We start from the raw sequence: 15,361 nt of genomic DNA, 5'->3' as shown, positions 1-15,361 counted from the left end.
ATGGCTGTTACAGCCTTTCCCCAGTGCAAAGAGGCTGGGAGGAGATCTCCTTCCTTCAGCAGATCCCACCACAGTGAAATCAGGAATTGCCTCCCTCCACTATTTTCCCATCCCTGCCCTGGGGAAAGGGTGCAGCTCAGTGTACACTCAGCCTCTGCAGGGATCATTCTCTGCAGACCATTTCTAACCCCTGTCAGACATCTCCTTTGCCATCATAAAAGAATATACAATATACCATCAGCTGGCAAGAGGGCTAGAGCTCCTGACAGCCCAGCTACAATATTTCTGAATTTCTCCTTAGCCAACAAGCCACCCTGCACCCCACACTGCACCCCACACTGCTGCCGTGCTTGAGACCTTGCCTATGGAGTATTTCAGGCCTTTTCTTATGTTGTTACTCTTCTTTTTTCAACGGCGAGGTTGTCTCAGGCCAAACAGAGGCAGTGCCAGTTCAGAAGAGAGCATCTCCTGCTCCTGGCTGTCCCCATCCCTGCGCCATGGCGGGGGAACACAGTGTTTCGGCACCTCCTCCTCTGTCACAATGTTTTTCAGCTCCACCAAGCAAAGTGTCCAATTAGAGCAGAGCCTCTTGCTTCCATCTTTGCCGACATTTAATTAACATGCTGCTGCTGGCAGCCGCTGACAAATTCCAGAAACATGTTGTAAAGGGTTTTTGTCTTTACCCAGCATGGAAAATGAGGGTGTCATATCCCAAGGGGATGTGAATAGCTACTTTTGACTCCCCCCCTCAGGTGTGAGAATTACAGCTAGACGTGGTGAAGACACCTATCAGCCCTCCTACCTCCTCCCCCCCCGCCCTTTTTCCTCTCCTGCTCCTCATATCATATCATCCTGGAAAACATGCAGGTTTTAGGCCTGATTTTCATTCCTGTCTCCTCCAACTCTGGCTGAAGCCTGATGGTCCGGTTAAGAGCCAGGGGCTGTGCTCTGGCTTTGGGCTCTTCCCATCAGGATAGCACCGGTAAGTGGAAGGAGTGGTCTGATGACACTGGAAGAAATGGCTGAAACCAAAGAAGAGGAAAGGGTCTTGCTGGCCTCCGCCGTACGTGCAAACAAGAAGCTGAAGGAGGCCTCAGCAGAGCAGCTGAGAAGGTGATGGTGGAGGCTTGTAAAAGTGTAGCCAGACTCAAAGCTGGCCCTTACTTAGGCCTGGGACGGCAGTGTGAGCATGGGGACAGCCGCTGCACCCCAGCACCCACCCCCTAAAAAGCACCAGCCCGGCCTGTGCTTCCCACACAGGCTCAGCCCCTGCCATGGAAAGTCAGAAGGGTTGCTGCCTCCAGCTGCTGTGTTTTAAGGTGCCAGGTCCTAAGCCAAGTGTCTCCACAAGCCTGCGCTACCCCATATTGCCATTGCTCGTGCATCCACTTCGCCCTGCCGGGCACTGGGAGTGTCCCAGCTCCTCCGCTTTACCCCCAGCAGCCAAGAGCTCTCCCAGTAGCTGCCCTGTGCTGCCTCAGGAGAGATGGGATCTGGGTGATATCCCATCCTGCTCCACTACTCACGCAACGGAGCACAGGCCTGGAAAGAAGAACACGTTCTTATTTTATTCACAACAGCTCGTTACAAAAGTGAAAGAGAAGGGCCAGGCCGGGTGCCTCGTCGTCATGGGGAGAAAACGAGCCTTTGCCCCCCCCGGAGCGGGACCTGGTGTCCTGTGGTGGGGGAAGAGGCGGTGGGGGCAGCACCGCGGGCGGGAAGATGGCGGGCAGCCCCGTCGCCCCCCTGAGGAGGCAGCGCCCTTGGCGGGGGGCGGCCGAGGGCTGTGGGCGGCTCAGGGCGAGGCGGGCTTGTCGGGGTTGTGCATGTGGTACACGTCGCTCTCCTCGTCCTCCGGCACCTGCGGCACGACAGAGCCCCCTCAGCGCCGCGCCACGGCGGCCCCTCACGCCGCGGGGCGACAGCGCCATCTTGTGCCTCCCGCCCCTTTCCGCCCCGCTCCCGCCGCCGGCCTCGACCCCACACCCCGCCTCAGCGCCTCGGCCCGCAGCCGGGCCAGCCCGCCCGCCCCCCGCCTCACCTCCCAGTAAACGTCGTCCTCAAAGCAGTTCTCGGCGGCGGGGTCGCCCCAGACTGGCAGCTTCAGGATGGCCCCTGGAAGCAGCCGGGCAGAGCGGTGGGTAGGGAGCCATAATGCGTGTGGGATGCAGGCAGGGTGTGGGTGGCCAGAGTCCACCCATCCCGGCAGCAAAAGGGGCAAACGCAACCCAGGCATGGTGCTCGGTGCCGATCCCCTGTTTTCTCCAAACCCATTTGAGCTTGCCCCCCCCCTTGGCTGCCTGGTTTCCCCTGCTTCTGTGGGCTTTGGGGTGGTCCCGCTGCAGGGCGTCCAAATGTGAGCGAGCCAGGGGCTGCAACCCTCAAAATGCAAGCAGGAAGGACACATCCAGCCACAGGCAGCGGTACATGGGCACCTCCATTTCAGCCACAGGCTGGACTCAACCTTCCCCTCTCCGTGCTCCCCTCCTGCTTACCCACAAGGGCCCCCCCAGTGAAAGCCATCAGCAGAGACACCACAATGCCGGCCGCCTGGAAGCCTCCTTGGACACTGGGTGTCCGCGTCTGGTACTTGCCAGTGAAGTCAAACGCCTTGATAAACCTGCCGAGGGCAGAAATGGTGAGGATTGCTCCTGGCAGGAGATCTTCCCTGTTGCCCTGCTCCCTCGGGGACTCCTCCCTAGCCCCATCCCTCTTCTGCAATGGACCAGGAGAATGTTGCAATGACACAAAACACCGCTCGCTTCCTTCTCCTCTGGCCCCTGGCAAAGCTTTACCTAGGAGGAGCCCAAAATACAAACATTTCTTTTGTATTTCAGACCTTCAGCCTTAACCTGACCCCCCAAAATAATGCAGGGATGGAGGAAGGAGCACCTCCCCGCCCACTGTGCCCCAGAATAATGCCAAGGAGCAGGGTTATGGCTCACTTTTTGAGGCCACCAGAAGTCAGCTGCAAGAGATGAGTCTTTTACACTTCAGTAAGCCTGACACAGTTGGTGCACCCATGTTTTTGAGGGGAAAAGGGGCAGCTCTGGAGACTTAACAAGGGCTGTTAATTGCTCCTTGCTCCCAGGCCAAGGAGTCTCAGGTAAAATCTGTTCTCAGGGATAATTTTCAAGCTATCTTACCCTTCCTTTCCATATACATCCTCTGTGGCTGCAGCTGCAGTGATGGCCCCCACAATGCCCCCAATAAGGCCCGGCATGCCGTGGAGGTTGTGGATGCCACATGTGTCCTGGATGTGCAACCTGGACTCCAAAAACGGCTGAGGGGAAGGGAGGTAGAGAGAGATCAGAGACATGAGCACAGCCCTGGAAAGGATTAGTTCCGTCCATGGAGGACTGGGATAAGCAGAGAGGGAAGAGTGATATTGTGTCCCATTTAAGAGCTAAGGGCTTGTAGAAGAAGATGTGAGCCAAGCTCAAGACAAAATAACAACATATCCTCCAAACGCTCTCCTGTTGGGAGACTGAATCTTCCTGAGCATTTTGGGGCAGTAAATGGAGTCAGAAGTGCATCTACGTAAGGGATGGTGGAAAGCAGGAACCCTCAAAGGGAAGCGAATCTATTCCTGGTCTCCTTAGCAGGACCAGGGCTGCAGACTCCTAGAGCAGCACTCACCATGAGGTAGACATACCCCACCGTGGACACGATGCCACAGATGAACCCAACAATGAGGGAGCCATATGGAGTCAGCATCATCTCTGCGCTGGTGCCCACGGCCACACCACCTGCCAGTGTTGCGTTCTGGATGTGGACCTGCAGAAGTAACCAGCCTGTCTTGGCATCTCGGGGACATCACAATTGCTCAGGGGTGGTGCAAATGGTAAAGTGGGAGAATCAGCTCTGAAAATGCTTCCAGAGGAAATATCACGGCCCATTTTCCTGCTTGCTGGTGAAAAACAAGAAGAACAGGCAGCCTCTGTCTGTAGCACAGGAGCACATAGACTCCCACTCCCTGTACCACACACATTCTTTGTATCCACAAATCTGGGTGGGGAGTTGTGATGAGATGGAAATTGTCTCACCCATGTGTCACGCAAGCTCTGCTGTCACAGAGACATGTCACCCACACACATAACACGTACAAGTCAGCCCCCCGATTGCTCACGAGCTGCCGCGCAGGCCCTTCTTGGCTTGCTGGAGAGCGCTGCCAAACATGGCTCTGCAACATGCCCATCAGTAGCTCTCCGGGCAGAGCAAGTCCAGTTCCTGCTGTGACTTAGGTCCACCACGTGCAGGGCATCACCCTGCACCTCAAGCACTGCAGGACTCACTTTCCACCTGCTTATTCAAGAAAGCCTCTGGATTTCTGCCTGGATGCTGGTTGCACCATCACGCCCTGAAACCCAGTATCTGTTCAGCAAAGGACAAGTGCCAATCGTTTCCTGGATCCTCAATCAATCTCATTATAAGTACCCTGGGCAGCGCAGGGCTCTCTGATCCCAGCTTACCATGTCAAGCTTGCCTTTCTTCTGCAGCATGCTGGAGAAGGCCATTGTGGTGAGGACACAAGCAGCCAGCGAGCAGTACGTGTTAATGGCAGCCCGATGCTGAGCATCGCCGTGCTCAGAAATTGCTGAATTAAAACTGGGCCAGTACATCCATAGATACAGCGTACCTGGTGGGATGGGGAGGAAGGGACAAAGAAGAGAAAGGGAAAAGAAAGAATATAGGGACTGAAAAAAACTCTAAAGAAGATCTTTCTCCACAGGGTGAAGTTAAATCCTGTAGTCCTGCTGCCTTGGACCTGCACCCCCCATAATGGGACCAGCATCAGGAGGGGCTGGCAGAGAGGGGGAACCAAAATGCATCCTTGTTTTCCCAGGCACCATCTCAGCCCAGCCACTGATGAAGGGAGCTGAGTAGCTCTGAGAAGTGGAAGCCTGGGATACAGAGCTTCTCAGCCTCAGATCCTGGTTTCAGTTTGGTTTTCCCAGAGGCACAGGAGGAACCAGCCCTCTGCAGCTGAGTGGTCCGCATGTCCCTGAGGTGGTGGCTGACTCACCAATCATAGCGAAGAGGTCGGAGTGGTACACTGAGCCCTGCTTGTCCTTACTCTGCTCCAGGTTGGGTCTGTACAGGATGCGTGTCACTGTGAGGCCAAAGTAGGCTCCGAAGGTGTGGATGGTCATGGAGCCACCTGCATCCTTAACCTGCAGCCATGGGAAAACAGAGGCTCGCTTCTGCAATTGCCACTTGTTTTGGAGCTGAGGTCTGGTTGGCATCATGCCCAGCTTGTCTGCCCACCCGTCCATCCAGCCTGCACTCAGTCATGGGGAAAAGGGGACAAAAATGCTGTGGTCCTGCTATTTATCCTGCTCACTTGGTCCCCTGCATGGCCATGGCATTCCTCTTAGCTTCCCCTTGGAAGGCATCAAAGCAGAGGGGAGTTTCCCAATGGCAAGCAGGTTGCAGCAATAGCCAGGTTGGCTCCCATGTGCACTCAGGTCTTCTGGGAGCTTATTTGCTTCCCAGCCCTCCAAGCCCTCTCTCGGAGGGCAGGCGCCCTGCCTCCATCAGCAGACATCTCGTCCTCTTTGTCACTTGATTTCCTTCTACAACGCCCATATTCCAGCAGGGAAAACAGGTGAGAGGGAAATCTCAGGCACGAAGAGAATGACTGGCCCTTTGTTCTAAGACTCCCTGTCTGCTTCGAGAGCCGCAGTGAAGGGACCCAGTGCTCTTGAATTGCCAGGCTTGTGTGTAAAACTCCCAGAGATCTCCCTTCCCAGGGAAGTATCCCCCACTGACCCCCTCTCTTCTAATCTTACTTTTTCTGCCTGAATTCTTGCATTTCAAATGCTTATGAAGGCAGTGGCTTGGTGGAGCCATAACAAAGGGAGACAATTTGGAGAGATGTGGAGAGGAAGGAGCAGAACCAAGCGGGTGCTGCCTAAAGCCTTACATGAAGCAGGTTGAGGAGGATGTACTCGTTCACCGCGAAGAGTGTGACTTGAAACAAAGTCATGACGAGAAGCTGTATGGGGCTGGTTTTGCCCAGGATGGCCCCAAAGGCAATGCACACGGACCCCACACAGAAATCAGCATTGATCAGGCTGGAAAAGGGGAAGGATAATTGTGATTTAATGAGGAAATACTCTTCTGTAACTCACCCTCACCCACCCCCAGCTCTAGAGATCCCACCTGAAGACAAATAGGTGATTAGGAGCCAGCCCTGGATTTCCCACTGACCTTCCTCCCATCCTGACATACTGTCCAGGAAAGCTGCTTTCCCTCAAATTATTTAAATAATGTGGATTATGTATGTTCTCAGCATTGGCGTCCATGGTGCTTGGCTTGGGACTAAAGGGTGATGCTCGTCTCACATTTTGCTTTGAGCAGTACCACCATAATGGCAAGTACCTTTGGGCTCAAAGGTGGAAAACAAGTGGAGGTATGCAGAAGGAAGACAACATTTTGGAGACTCGTTTGCAAGTAACAGAGGGACAGGCGCTGCCAGCTGCTTGGCTCCTGTCCCAGCTCTTCCACAGGCCAGTCAAGAGGTGGCACCCCAGAGCCCATCTCCTCCTTACTTCTCCACTCCAATGAGGATCTTCCCGCTCTTGAAAGAGTGGAACCAGCCTTGCATCAGGAGAGCCCACTGGATCCCAAAGGCAGCAAAGAGGAAATTGAAACCCACGGCTCCGAATCCATAACGCTTGAGGAACATCATGAGGAAGCCAAAGCCCACGAAGATCATCACGTGAACATCCTGGAAAGCTGTGCAGAGGTAAGGGACCATCAGCTCTGCAGGGAAGGCAGGGCTGTGAGTGCTGTTTGAAGTCGGTGGTGAATGGAAACTAACAACATCAGTGGCAGTAGGGGGGAAATTCAAGAGGAAATGTGTGTTTGTCCCATGTCCCCACATTTCTAAGTCTGAAAATGGCTCAGCTTTTGGAAACTGGCTTTTGGTTAAAAGGCTCAGTCTTGAAAGTAAAAAATGTTTATTAAAAGCTGCATGCAAGAGAAGACTGGAGACTAATGGAGTGTACAAAGGAAAACATTTTTCTATTCAGATTGTTTTTTCCCCTTTTGTAAAAAACTCGGAAAATGTCATGTAAAATGACCAGTGAAGTTTTGTTAAAAACACATGAATGGTCATTTTGCGTAGGTCCATCCAGTGCAGGGTGATGGCTCAGAACAAGGGAAGTTTACAAATACATTTTTTAAATGCCGCTGAAATCAGTGGCAAAATACCCTTGAGACCAGGATCCCACCTTGTGAGATTTTGAGTGCTTAAACCAGAGAGACCCAGTTCTTCCCACAAATGCTCAGACCTGCTAACTTGAGCCCCTCAGATGCCCTTCCCTGGGGGAAACCAAACCTGCGTGAGCCTCTTGAAAGAACTTCTCGGTGCAGTAAACCTGCTGTACTTTTTAATGCTGCACATTTCTATCAGATAAGCATCGCTTTGCAATTAAGTGAGCTGAAATGCTGCATACTTACAAATTGAACCATGCAAACCCTCGCACTGGAGGCCACTCTGCTCATGAAAAGAGCAGGAGATCCAAGGCTGGGTTCTCCCACCTGGAGACTCACACCAGCAAACCCACACTGTAGAACAGGTAAACACAGCATTGATGGAGCTGTGCCAGCAAGTTCTGCATTATGCAGCACACAAACCATTATAGCCTCTATAACGAGCAATGTCTGTACACTCAGAGAAGGCATAAGCTCAGGGCAAAGGAAATTCAGTGACTGAGAATCTGCTCTACCCCGAACCTGTGCTGAAATCCAGCAGCCCCAGACCTGTTCCCGCAGGGACAGTGGGGTTGTATCTGCTGCTTCCACTAAGGGCTGGGTGAGGATTTGGGTGAGGTGTAGCTCTGCAGAAGCCTTGGGTTTTGTCCTTTGGTGCTTTACAAGATCTTGCAACTTGTATAAGGACGAGCATTTGGACAGGCTCCAGCAACATAGTACCATGTTGCAGAGACAGGTTAATCTACTTGTTTTTAAAAATGCCCCCATGCCCATGAAATCACTGGTAAAAAAAGGAAGGAGACAAGATCTGCAGTTGGCACTGCTCAGCAGAGCTCACTTCAAATGCACTTCTCCGCATGTCCTAAGGACCAATCTTCCTAACTCTGGTTTTACCATACAATCCCACAGACTTTCCCTCTGCAGCTGTATTTATTCTCCCCAACTCTCTTTTCCAGTGTAAGCAGCACAATACACAGCTAGAATTACCTGCCATTTGCATTATATATTCCCACTTTCATCCTAAAAGCAGAAATACACAGGTCAGAGTTAAAGCTGTGGACTGTGCGCCCTCCGAAAACACAGAGGATCCCCACTGTGTGTTAGACCCTGTACAAACCCAGGAGGAAGAGCAGGTCTTTCTTCAAACGGCACCCAGTCTAAAGCCTTTTTCTAACCCTTGCATTTGTTTTCCCTTGGGAAGAATAACGTTGGCATCACTCAGAGGCAGCCGAAGTGCTGCCATGCCCTAAAGGTTTTGTGACCCTGCTTTTGTGGGAGGACAATTGCCGTCACTATCAAGAGGAAGTGTTTGGGCTTTGGGAATGCTACCTGTGCTGAAGAATCTAATTTCTTTTCCCTAGAGAGCAGAGGAGTCACCCATTAGGGAATATCAATGTGTGATTCAAAATGAGAAGGAATTGTCACACTGACTGGACCTGGCAATGGGCAACACTGACACAATCGCGCACAGGCTTCCCTCTGCCTGCCTTCCCAATCATCTCTGGGCTTGGAGGACCTGTCAGTTTGTCACTCCTATCCCACTGCCATTGCGGACAGGTCCTATGGACAGCAGCGGTCGCAGACACATTAATACAAATGATCCTTGGGTGTTCAACCATTGCGCTGTCTTCTGAGCAGTGCCGCATGGACACAGGGATCAAAATGCCAGGGCTCAGTCACCTTGCCATGTTTGTCCATCTTTGCAGAGAGAGAATATTTCTGATTAGATAATGGAGAAAAAAACACCTGTGCTTTTGGGCATGTGAGCCCTTCCTCAGGTCTGAAACAGAAATGTAATGCAAAGCTAAACTGAGCTAAGCAGTTGCTTTTAGGTTGATTTAGTTGTGTGAATCCATGCAGCCATTTGAGGGAGAATATTTGGTGCTGCGGAGCAGGGGTGGGATATGAGGACAGAAGAGATGTCACGTCCTTAGCTCCTACAAGCTCCTTCTTGTGTCCTCCCTGGTGTCCTCCCAGCACATCACTGACAAGAGCAGCCCTCGGGCACTGCTGCTGCTTCATGCCAGCCTGCGTGGGGTTAGTCCCAAGGGCAGACCTTGAGGGAGAGCCCAGGGCAACCATGGCCGTAGACTAACTTGGAGGCTGGCTGAGCAGCGGGTTTCTGTAAGCAAATCCTCTTCTAAACTAGCTAATCCTCAGCAGCTACAGGTTTCTATAGCTTCTTTGATTTAGCAGGTGTTTTTAATGGAAATGTTCTAAATAGATGCATGACTCAGGCCTGTTGCTTCCTTGGAAACAATTGCCTACAGAAGCAGCCTGTTCTGAACGGCTCACAAAGATGACCAGCCCTGGAGATCAAAGCTGGCCAAAGGCACCGCCTGGCCAGAAGGGCTTTAACCACCTGAATAATCCCAATGGCAATATGATAGAGCAACCCAAGAGCCCTGGGAACCTGGCAGGTTGGGAGGACTCCGGCATCGAAATGCCAGTAGCTAAAGGGTAATTTAGTAGTGAGGGGGAGGACGTAGGAAGGGGAGGAAGATGTCACAGGATCTCGACAGCCGTTCCTCCGTATGCACAGAAAAGCTTGCTCTGATCCAGAGCCGAGGGAGGGGGCAGCAAGCTGAAACTTGCAGCGTGCTGGGAACACGTCAGCCCTATTCCTGGAAAAAAGACGTCACGTACTGGTGTCACGGTACCCTGCTGACAAAGCCCCAAGAGCACTGGAGGGCCATGAGGCTCTCTTGCTCTTTGGTGTGCCCCAAACCAGCCTCAAGGTAAGAGTCCGACTTTCCAGCAATCGGTGGAGACATCGCCTCTGACAGGCTCTGCCATGGGATGGGATGCGATGGGTTGGGATGGGTTGGGTTGGGGGCCAGTCAGCACCAGGACTAGGCTTCTCAAATACTTACATGGGTATCGGAAGTAGAAATCATTCTCTATGTCGCTGGTCAGGTTCATCTCTTGCTTCTCTTCCTCCCAGTGCGCGTCAGCTTCGGGGCCGAAGCGCACGAAGACCCCGAAGAGGACGATCATGGCCACCTCCCAGAGGAGGCATACCAGCGGGAGCCGCCAGCGCATATACGTGTTCTTCGCCATTCCCTGGTGCCTTGGCCGCTCCATCCACAGGGATCCCCGGGTGCCTGGCAGACCGTGTGAGCCCGCATCCCCCGCGCCCGGCCGAGGCGGGCAACATATATAGGTTGGAGAGGGCGAGGTGGGGCCCAGGGAGGTGCCTGTGGCAGGATCACGTTTCAGAGCGCAGGACCTTCAGCAGGCTTGCTCCTCTCACCCTCCTTCCTCCCTGAGAGGAGGGACAGGTCTTGGCACCTTTTCTCCAAGCAGCTTGAGCACCTCTGAGCCCTGCCTCCCCAGGGTTGAGTAGACCTGGAGGCCAGTGTGAGTGGGGAGTGGAGCCCGGGTGTCCTGCCTCCTGCTCTGCCCGGCCCCACACCCCTTCCCTTCCCCTTGCAGGAGCACCCTGACCACCACTGCCCCCAGCGCTCTCCCTCCCTGCGCTGGGTGCTCCCCTCACCACCCCCCCAGCTCTGCAAGCACCCTTCCCCAGCTGGCACTGAGGGTGAAGGCAGGGTGCCCCTCACTCCAGCTCTCAGCTGTCCTCCCCCATCTCGCGGGGCACAGCAGCAGCCCCAGGAGACTCTTTGGCTTGGGGTGAGACTGTCCTGATCCTTGCTTTGCAGCATGCATCCGGACAGTCAACCGCACCGTGTGAGCCAGGGTGGAGGTAAGCAGGGACAGGCTTGCCACCCGTGCAGGGCAACTCCCAGAGCCTCTTGGGCAACACCAAACTGTCAATGGGGCCCATTTACTCCTGGGAGCCTCTGTCCTGGGTGCGGAGATGGGGGGACACAGCCCTGCTGCAGTGGGGGTCTGCCTCAGGCTGCCCACCCCCTCCTCAGAGCAGCTGGCTCTCTTTGACCAAGAGCAAATGGGGCTGATCCCAGGGGCCATGCTTCCTTCTGATGACCAGGAAAAGATGAGCTGTGGGGCCTCCCCATATCCTTGCCAAGGCAGCCTGAGTCACTGGGCGCAGGTCTCACTGTGGGGCAGTCCCAGGAGGAAGAGAAGGATATATGCTTCAAACCAAATGCCCAGATCCTGCACGCACGCACGTACAGACATGCAACGGCCCTGCCAAGGCTGCCATGTATCTATAAGGGTGTAGAAGTGACACATGTCCCATCATTTCCCAGAGTGATTTACCCAGCGCGTCCTCCCATCAAGACAAGCCGGGCTGGGGCTGCATGAACCAGGGCAGTACTCTGAGATGGTGCTGGAGACCTCAGAGCTGCAGCCTAAACATCCCCTCCTCTGGTTTGGAGCTTCCTTTAATTAATAAACATAAACACAATGCTCCTTTCTTCCCATGGTTTTGAACCATGTGCTCTTTCCCCAAAGAACCGGGCAAGACCTCCAAGCGGATCCCAGCTCCTTCCTCTGCCTGCAGATCCTCGAGATGCCTGTCAGTCTTCAAGAGATGAAAGACTGCAGCCCAGGCAAGCTGCCCAAATTTGCTGATGGCATCTAATTGTGGCCTGCAGGCTGAGCAAGCAGCACTGATTTCTGTGTTGATTAGGCAATAATTTGAGTTTATTATTTTTTCTTGTTTGCTTTCTTCTCAAAATGACAGATGGCAGAAAAATGCTGTGGATGGTCTTGAAGAGATTGACGGCCACACAAAATCATTCTCCAACCTCATTCGGGCCCTGTGCAGGCAGCAGGGCAGAGGCAGCTTCAGAAAGAGCTGAGGAGATGCAGCTCAGGAGCACTTCTGTATGGCAGAGGAACCAGCTAGCGATCCAGACACATCAGGGAGGGTCAGCTGGGAGTAAGACAGCAAATGCGCTCAGACAGCAAGTGAACACTGGACCATGGGAGAGCATCAGGGTGCAGGCTCCTTCCTGCAGCCCCAGGGAAGCACTGGGAGGTCGGGGCCGCAAACCAGTGCTGTGCTTGGCAAGGGTCCAGACCAGCACCCCTCCCCTCCTGTCCATGCTGGGGCTGAGGAAAAGGGAACCCCATCTGCCTAGCCCTTTAGCCTGTGTGAGCAGAGCTTCAGCCGGCTTTGGCTGGACTGGGGCCACTTGGTGGGGACACCTAAAGCAAGTGGATGTTGTTGTTGTCCTGAGGACGGGTGTTCCCTTGAGCGATGCTGCTCAGGGCCCACCCACTATGTTTTTGGGTCTCCCATTACACATGGTTTCTGCAGGGCGGTCTCAGCTGTACACACCAGGAAAGAAGAGATCTCCAGCTACAAAGAAGCTGAAATCCCTAAACAATACCTGAGCCCTAATTGCTAGAAGCACTGTTGATAGTTGCATGTTCTCCTGCCAGCTACGTGGTAGGACCAGTCTTCAGCCCTACCCTGGAGCAGCTCTTAGACACCTTGAGAAAGGCAACACAGAGGCACAGAGGAGCATTTTATAACACAAGGGAACTTGCTAAGGCCTGGTAGTGTAGCCACCAGCAATTATGCTCTGTGGTTACCCTTTAGCAGAAGAAACCAAACTGCAGAGCTTTTCTAATCCACAGTCTCAATGAAATGGCAGTGTCCCCAGAAAAGCAGCTTGCAAAGCCCTTGCACAGCCCGGGAGGCAGCAGCTTTGTCCCACCCGCTGTCCCCGGCCCCTCTCCCCTGTGTCTGGAGGCCGAGGACAAAGGCTAATAGCTTTTCCACTGGCCTGATAGTCTCACCTTGTTGCACTGCCTCGCACTGCCCCTCCTTATCGACCTGCAGATCAGCACTTTGCCACTGCAGTCCCATCGGAGCCGGCATGCTCTGCTGGCTGCCCACGCCGTGCAAGCCCATTAAAGGACCAGCTTCTCTCCAGGCTCCTTTGCAGGGCCAGGGTAACGCTGGAAGGGCTGACGGGGCCGTGCCAGCACGGGTGCATGCAGTGATGCAGGCAGAGCGCTTCCTACGGTGGGTTAGACCAAATTCTGTGCAACCATCCTAGAAGGTACCTAACTGCGTGGCAGGATGCATGGGGCAGATTTCACCATGCCCCAGTCACAAATATCAAGCTGCTTAAAAGCCCTGTTGGAAACTCCATGCCGATGTGAGCCAGCGCAGCGCCTGCTGGAGGCAATGCTTGCCTTGCTCCACCACTGAATTTGGCCCATCACGTCCAGTGTGTATAAGAGCGGCAAGGTTTGCCAAAAAAATCAGCGGGATGATGCTGGGGGAAGAGGGGCAGGTACGTTTGCCCTTCTGCTCTGGAGATATGGGACTAGGGCTGGCAGCGGTCAGGTCTCAGTTGCCTTGGGAAGGCTCTGGGTGAGGGTTGTACTGTACTGGTCCCAGCTGGGTCTCTCCCAGTTTCTCACTTTTACGAGCACTAAAAATACTTGAGAGATGTAAAAACAAAATCTAAAGTGCACAGAAATCCCTCCCTCTTGCCTAGAGGCCTTGGGGCAGCTTCACCCTGGAGAGGAGGGAATGGGGGCTCCTTGGGTCACTGCCAACTGTCTCGGCAGATCTTATTGCAGCCAACGCTGGGCCAAGACGCTGTGCCGGCTGCGAGAGGTGACTGCAAAGCCAAGCACCCCGGGGGTCTGGAGGCACCCAGGGGAGGGCAGAGCTGGATGCACCGTCTCCACCGTCTGCAGCATTGCGGGTGCTGGCCTGACAGTCCCTGCCTGCTTACCCTCGCCTTTCCTTCCTTTATCTCCTGGAAGCTCCAAGGATTCACTGGAATGAGGAGAACCAAGTAAAACCAGGCAACACCAGAACTTCTCCAGGGGAGGGACGTGAGGCTCGGCTAGCCCACATGCAGCAGGCAGGGATCCTTGCTACTGGCTGGATTTAGCCTGGAGGTCATGCTGGCTTGCCTAGCTCACTGGCGAGCAGAAGGGAGGCAGATCTCTTCCATTAAGACAGAGAACCAAGGAATTTGCTTCCCCAGGAGGCACCAGTGACCCTACTACACCCAGGCCAAAGCCACCTCCGAGGACTTTAACGCCCAAGAAGCACAGCCAAGCCTCCCAGCCTGCCTCCTTCCCTTCCTGCAGCTCCCTCCCTTCTCAGATGACTGCCTGGAGATCCACCAAGCCTTTTGCCCAGCTTGACTTGCTCTTCCAGAATTAGTGTGCAAAACAGCAGCAGCCACTACCAGTAGCCTTTGGGCATGTGGGGTGGAGAGGGCACTGGAGGATGACAATATGGGGAGGCTCAGAAGCCTTCATGCATCACAAGTGAGTCTCTGGGCATTGCCCAGCATCAAAGGTGATTCATTGCTTGTGCAGGTCCTTGAGGAGTGTCCTGAAAGCAAAGCATCTGAGTCAATCCAAAACAAAACCTTTTTTGGCTGGCTCAGCAGAATGGCAAACAAACTTTCTACTGGGGTGGGACAGAGTGGTGGTATGGTGGGAGATCAAACAGTTCATTTAGGTCTGGGTTTTCTCAGCCCTTTTTTCCACCCTCACTGTTAAATATCACTCGGGGAGAAATGTTGGAAAAAGGTCAGAATAAAGCAAGACTTTTTTAAGTTAAAAAAACCCCTATCTGGATCAAAGTGCCAACCAAACGTGAGCCCAATTTACAAATTATTTTTCTTGTGCCCTCTCCTTCCTCCCAAGAAACCACATTTATTAGCAAGTAAATGATTGTCTGAGAGAACCCAAGGGCTCTGTTTGAGAGGGAAGTCAGTGTCCTTGGGGAGCAGGCAGAGAGGGCGAACGACTCCGCGAGCAGCGCAAGCGCGGGACAGCGCAAGAAGCAGAGGTGTGAGCGACTGTGGCTGTCACGCTGGCAAACACGCAGGTCACCGGGGCTAAGCCAACATCTCTGACGGCTTTCCCAAGAGCTGGATGGGCTTCAAGAGCAAATAGGCTGGAGCGGGCAGGAAAGGAGCAGGGGCTTGAGCAGCCAGCGGCAATTCCCATGTTGGGAGCTGCCAGGCTTTGCTGGGAAACTCCCGCATGCCCCGAGTTTGTTTCTGGTCCCAGGTGGACCGTGATAAGGCAGGTTTTGGTCACACTCTGCTAAATGTCCTCGCCAGGCTGCTGGGACGGACGCCAGCGGCCGGGTGATGGCAGTGGGAGCACAACTGGGTTGGCTCTTCTTCAGGGCTCGTGCAGGCGAGTGATTTATTGACAAGCAGCATGAGATGTCTCACGGGGCCAAAAGCAACCACCAGCCAGGAGGAGAGACCCATGG

The 15,361-nt window shown here is 53.9% G+C and overlaps 1 protein-coding gene across 1 annotated transcript; it reads right to left on the bottom strand.

Moving 5' to 3' along the window:
* Positions 1–1,660: 1,660 nt before the first annotated feature.
* RHCG (Rh family C glycoprotein) lies at positions 1,661–10,305 on the bottom strand. Its single transcript, XM_075506214.1, has 10 exons — positions 10,095–10,305; positions 6,555–6,741; positions 5,927–6,077; positions 5,027–5,174; positions 4,473–4,639; positions 3,640–3,777; positions 3,147–3,283; positions 2,496–2,620; positions 2,042–2,115; positions 1,661–1,861 (listed from the first exon to the last, which is right to left on the bottom strand). The coding sequence occupies exons 1-10, from the start codon at positions 10,303–10,305 to the stop codon at positions 1,796–1,798; spliced, it is 1,404 nt and encodes a 467-aa protein (XP_075362329.1). The 3' UTR covers positions 1,661–1,795.
* Positions 10,306–15,361: the final 5,056 nt, after the last annotated feature.

The sequence above is a fragment of the Mycteria americana genome, chromosome 6 (genome assembly GCF_035582795.1).
Source record: "Mycteria americana isolate JAX WOST 10 ecotype Jacksonville Zoo and Gardens chromosome 6, USCA_MyAme_1.0, whole genome shotgun sequence".
Taxonomy (NCBI): domain Eukaryota; kingdom Metazoa; phylum Chordata; class Aves; order Ciconiiformes; family Ciconiidae; genus Mycteria; species Mycteria americana.
The sequence above is the reverse complement of the archived record's forward strand: the minus strand, read 5'-3'. Positions and strand labels throughout refer to the sequence as shown.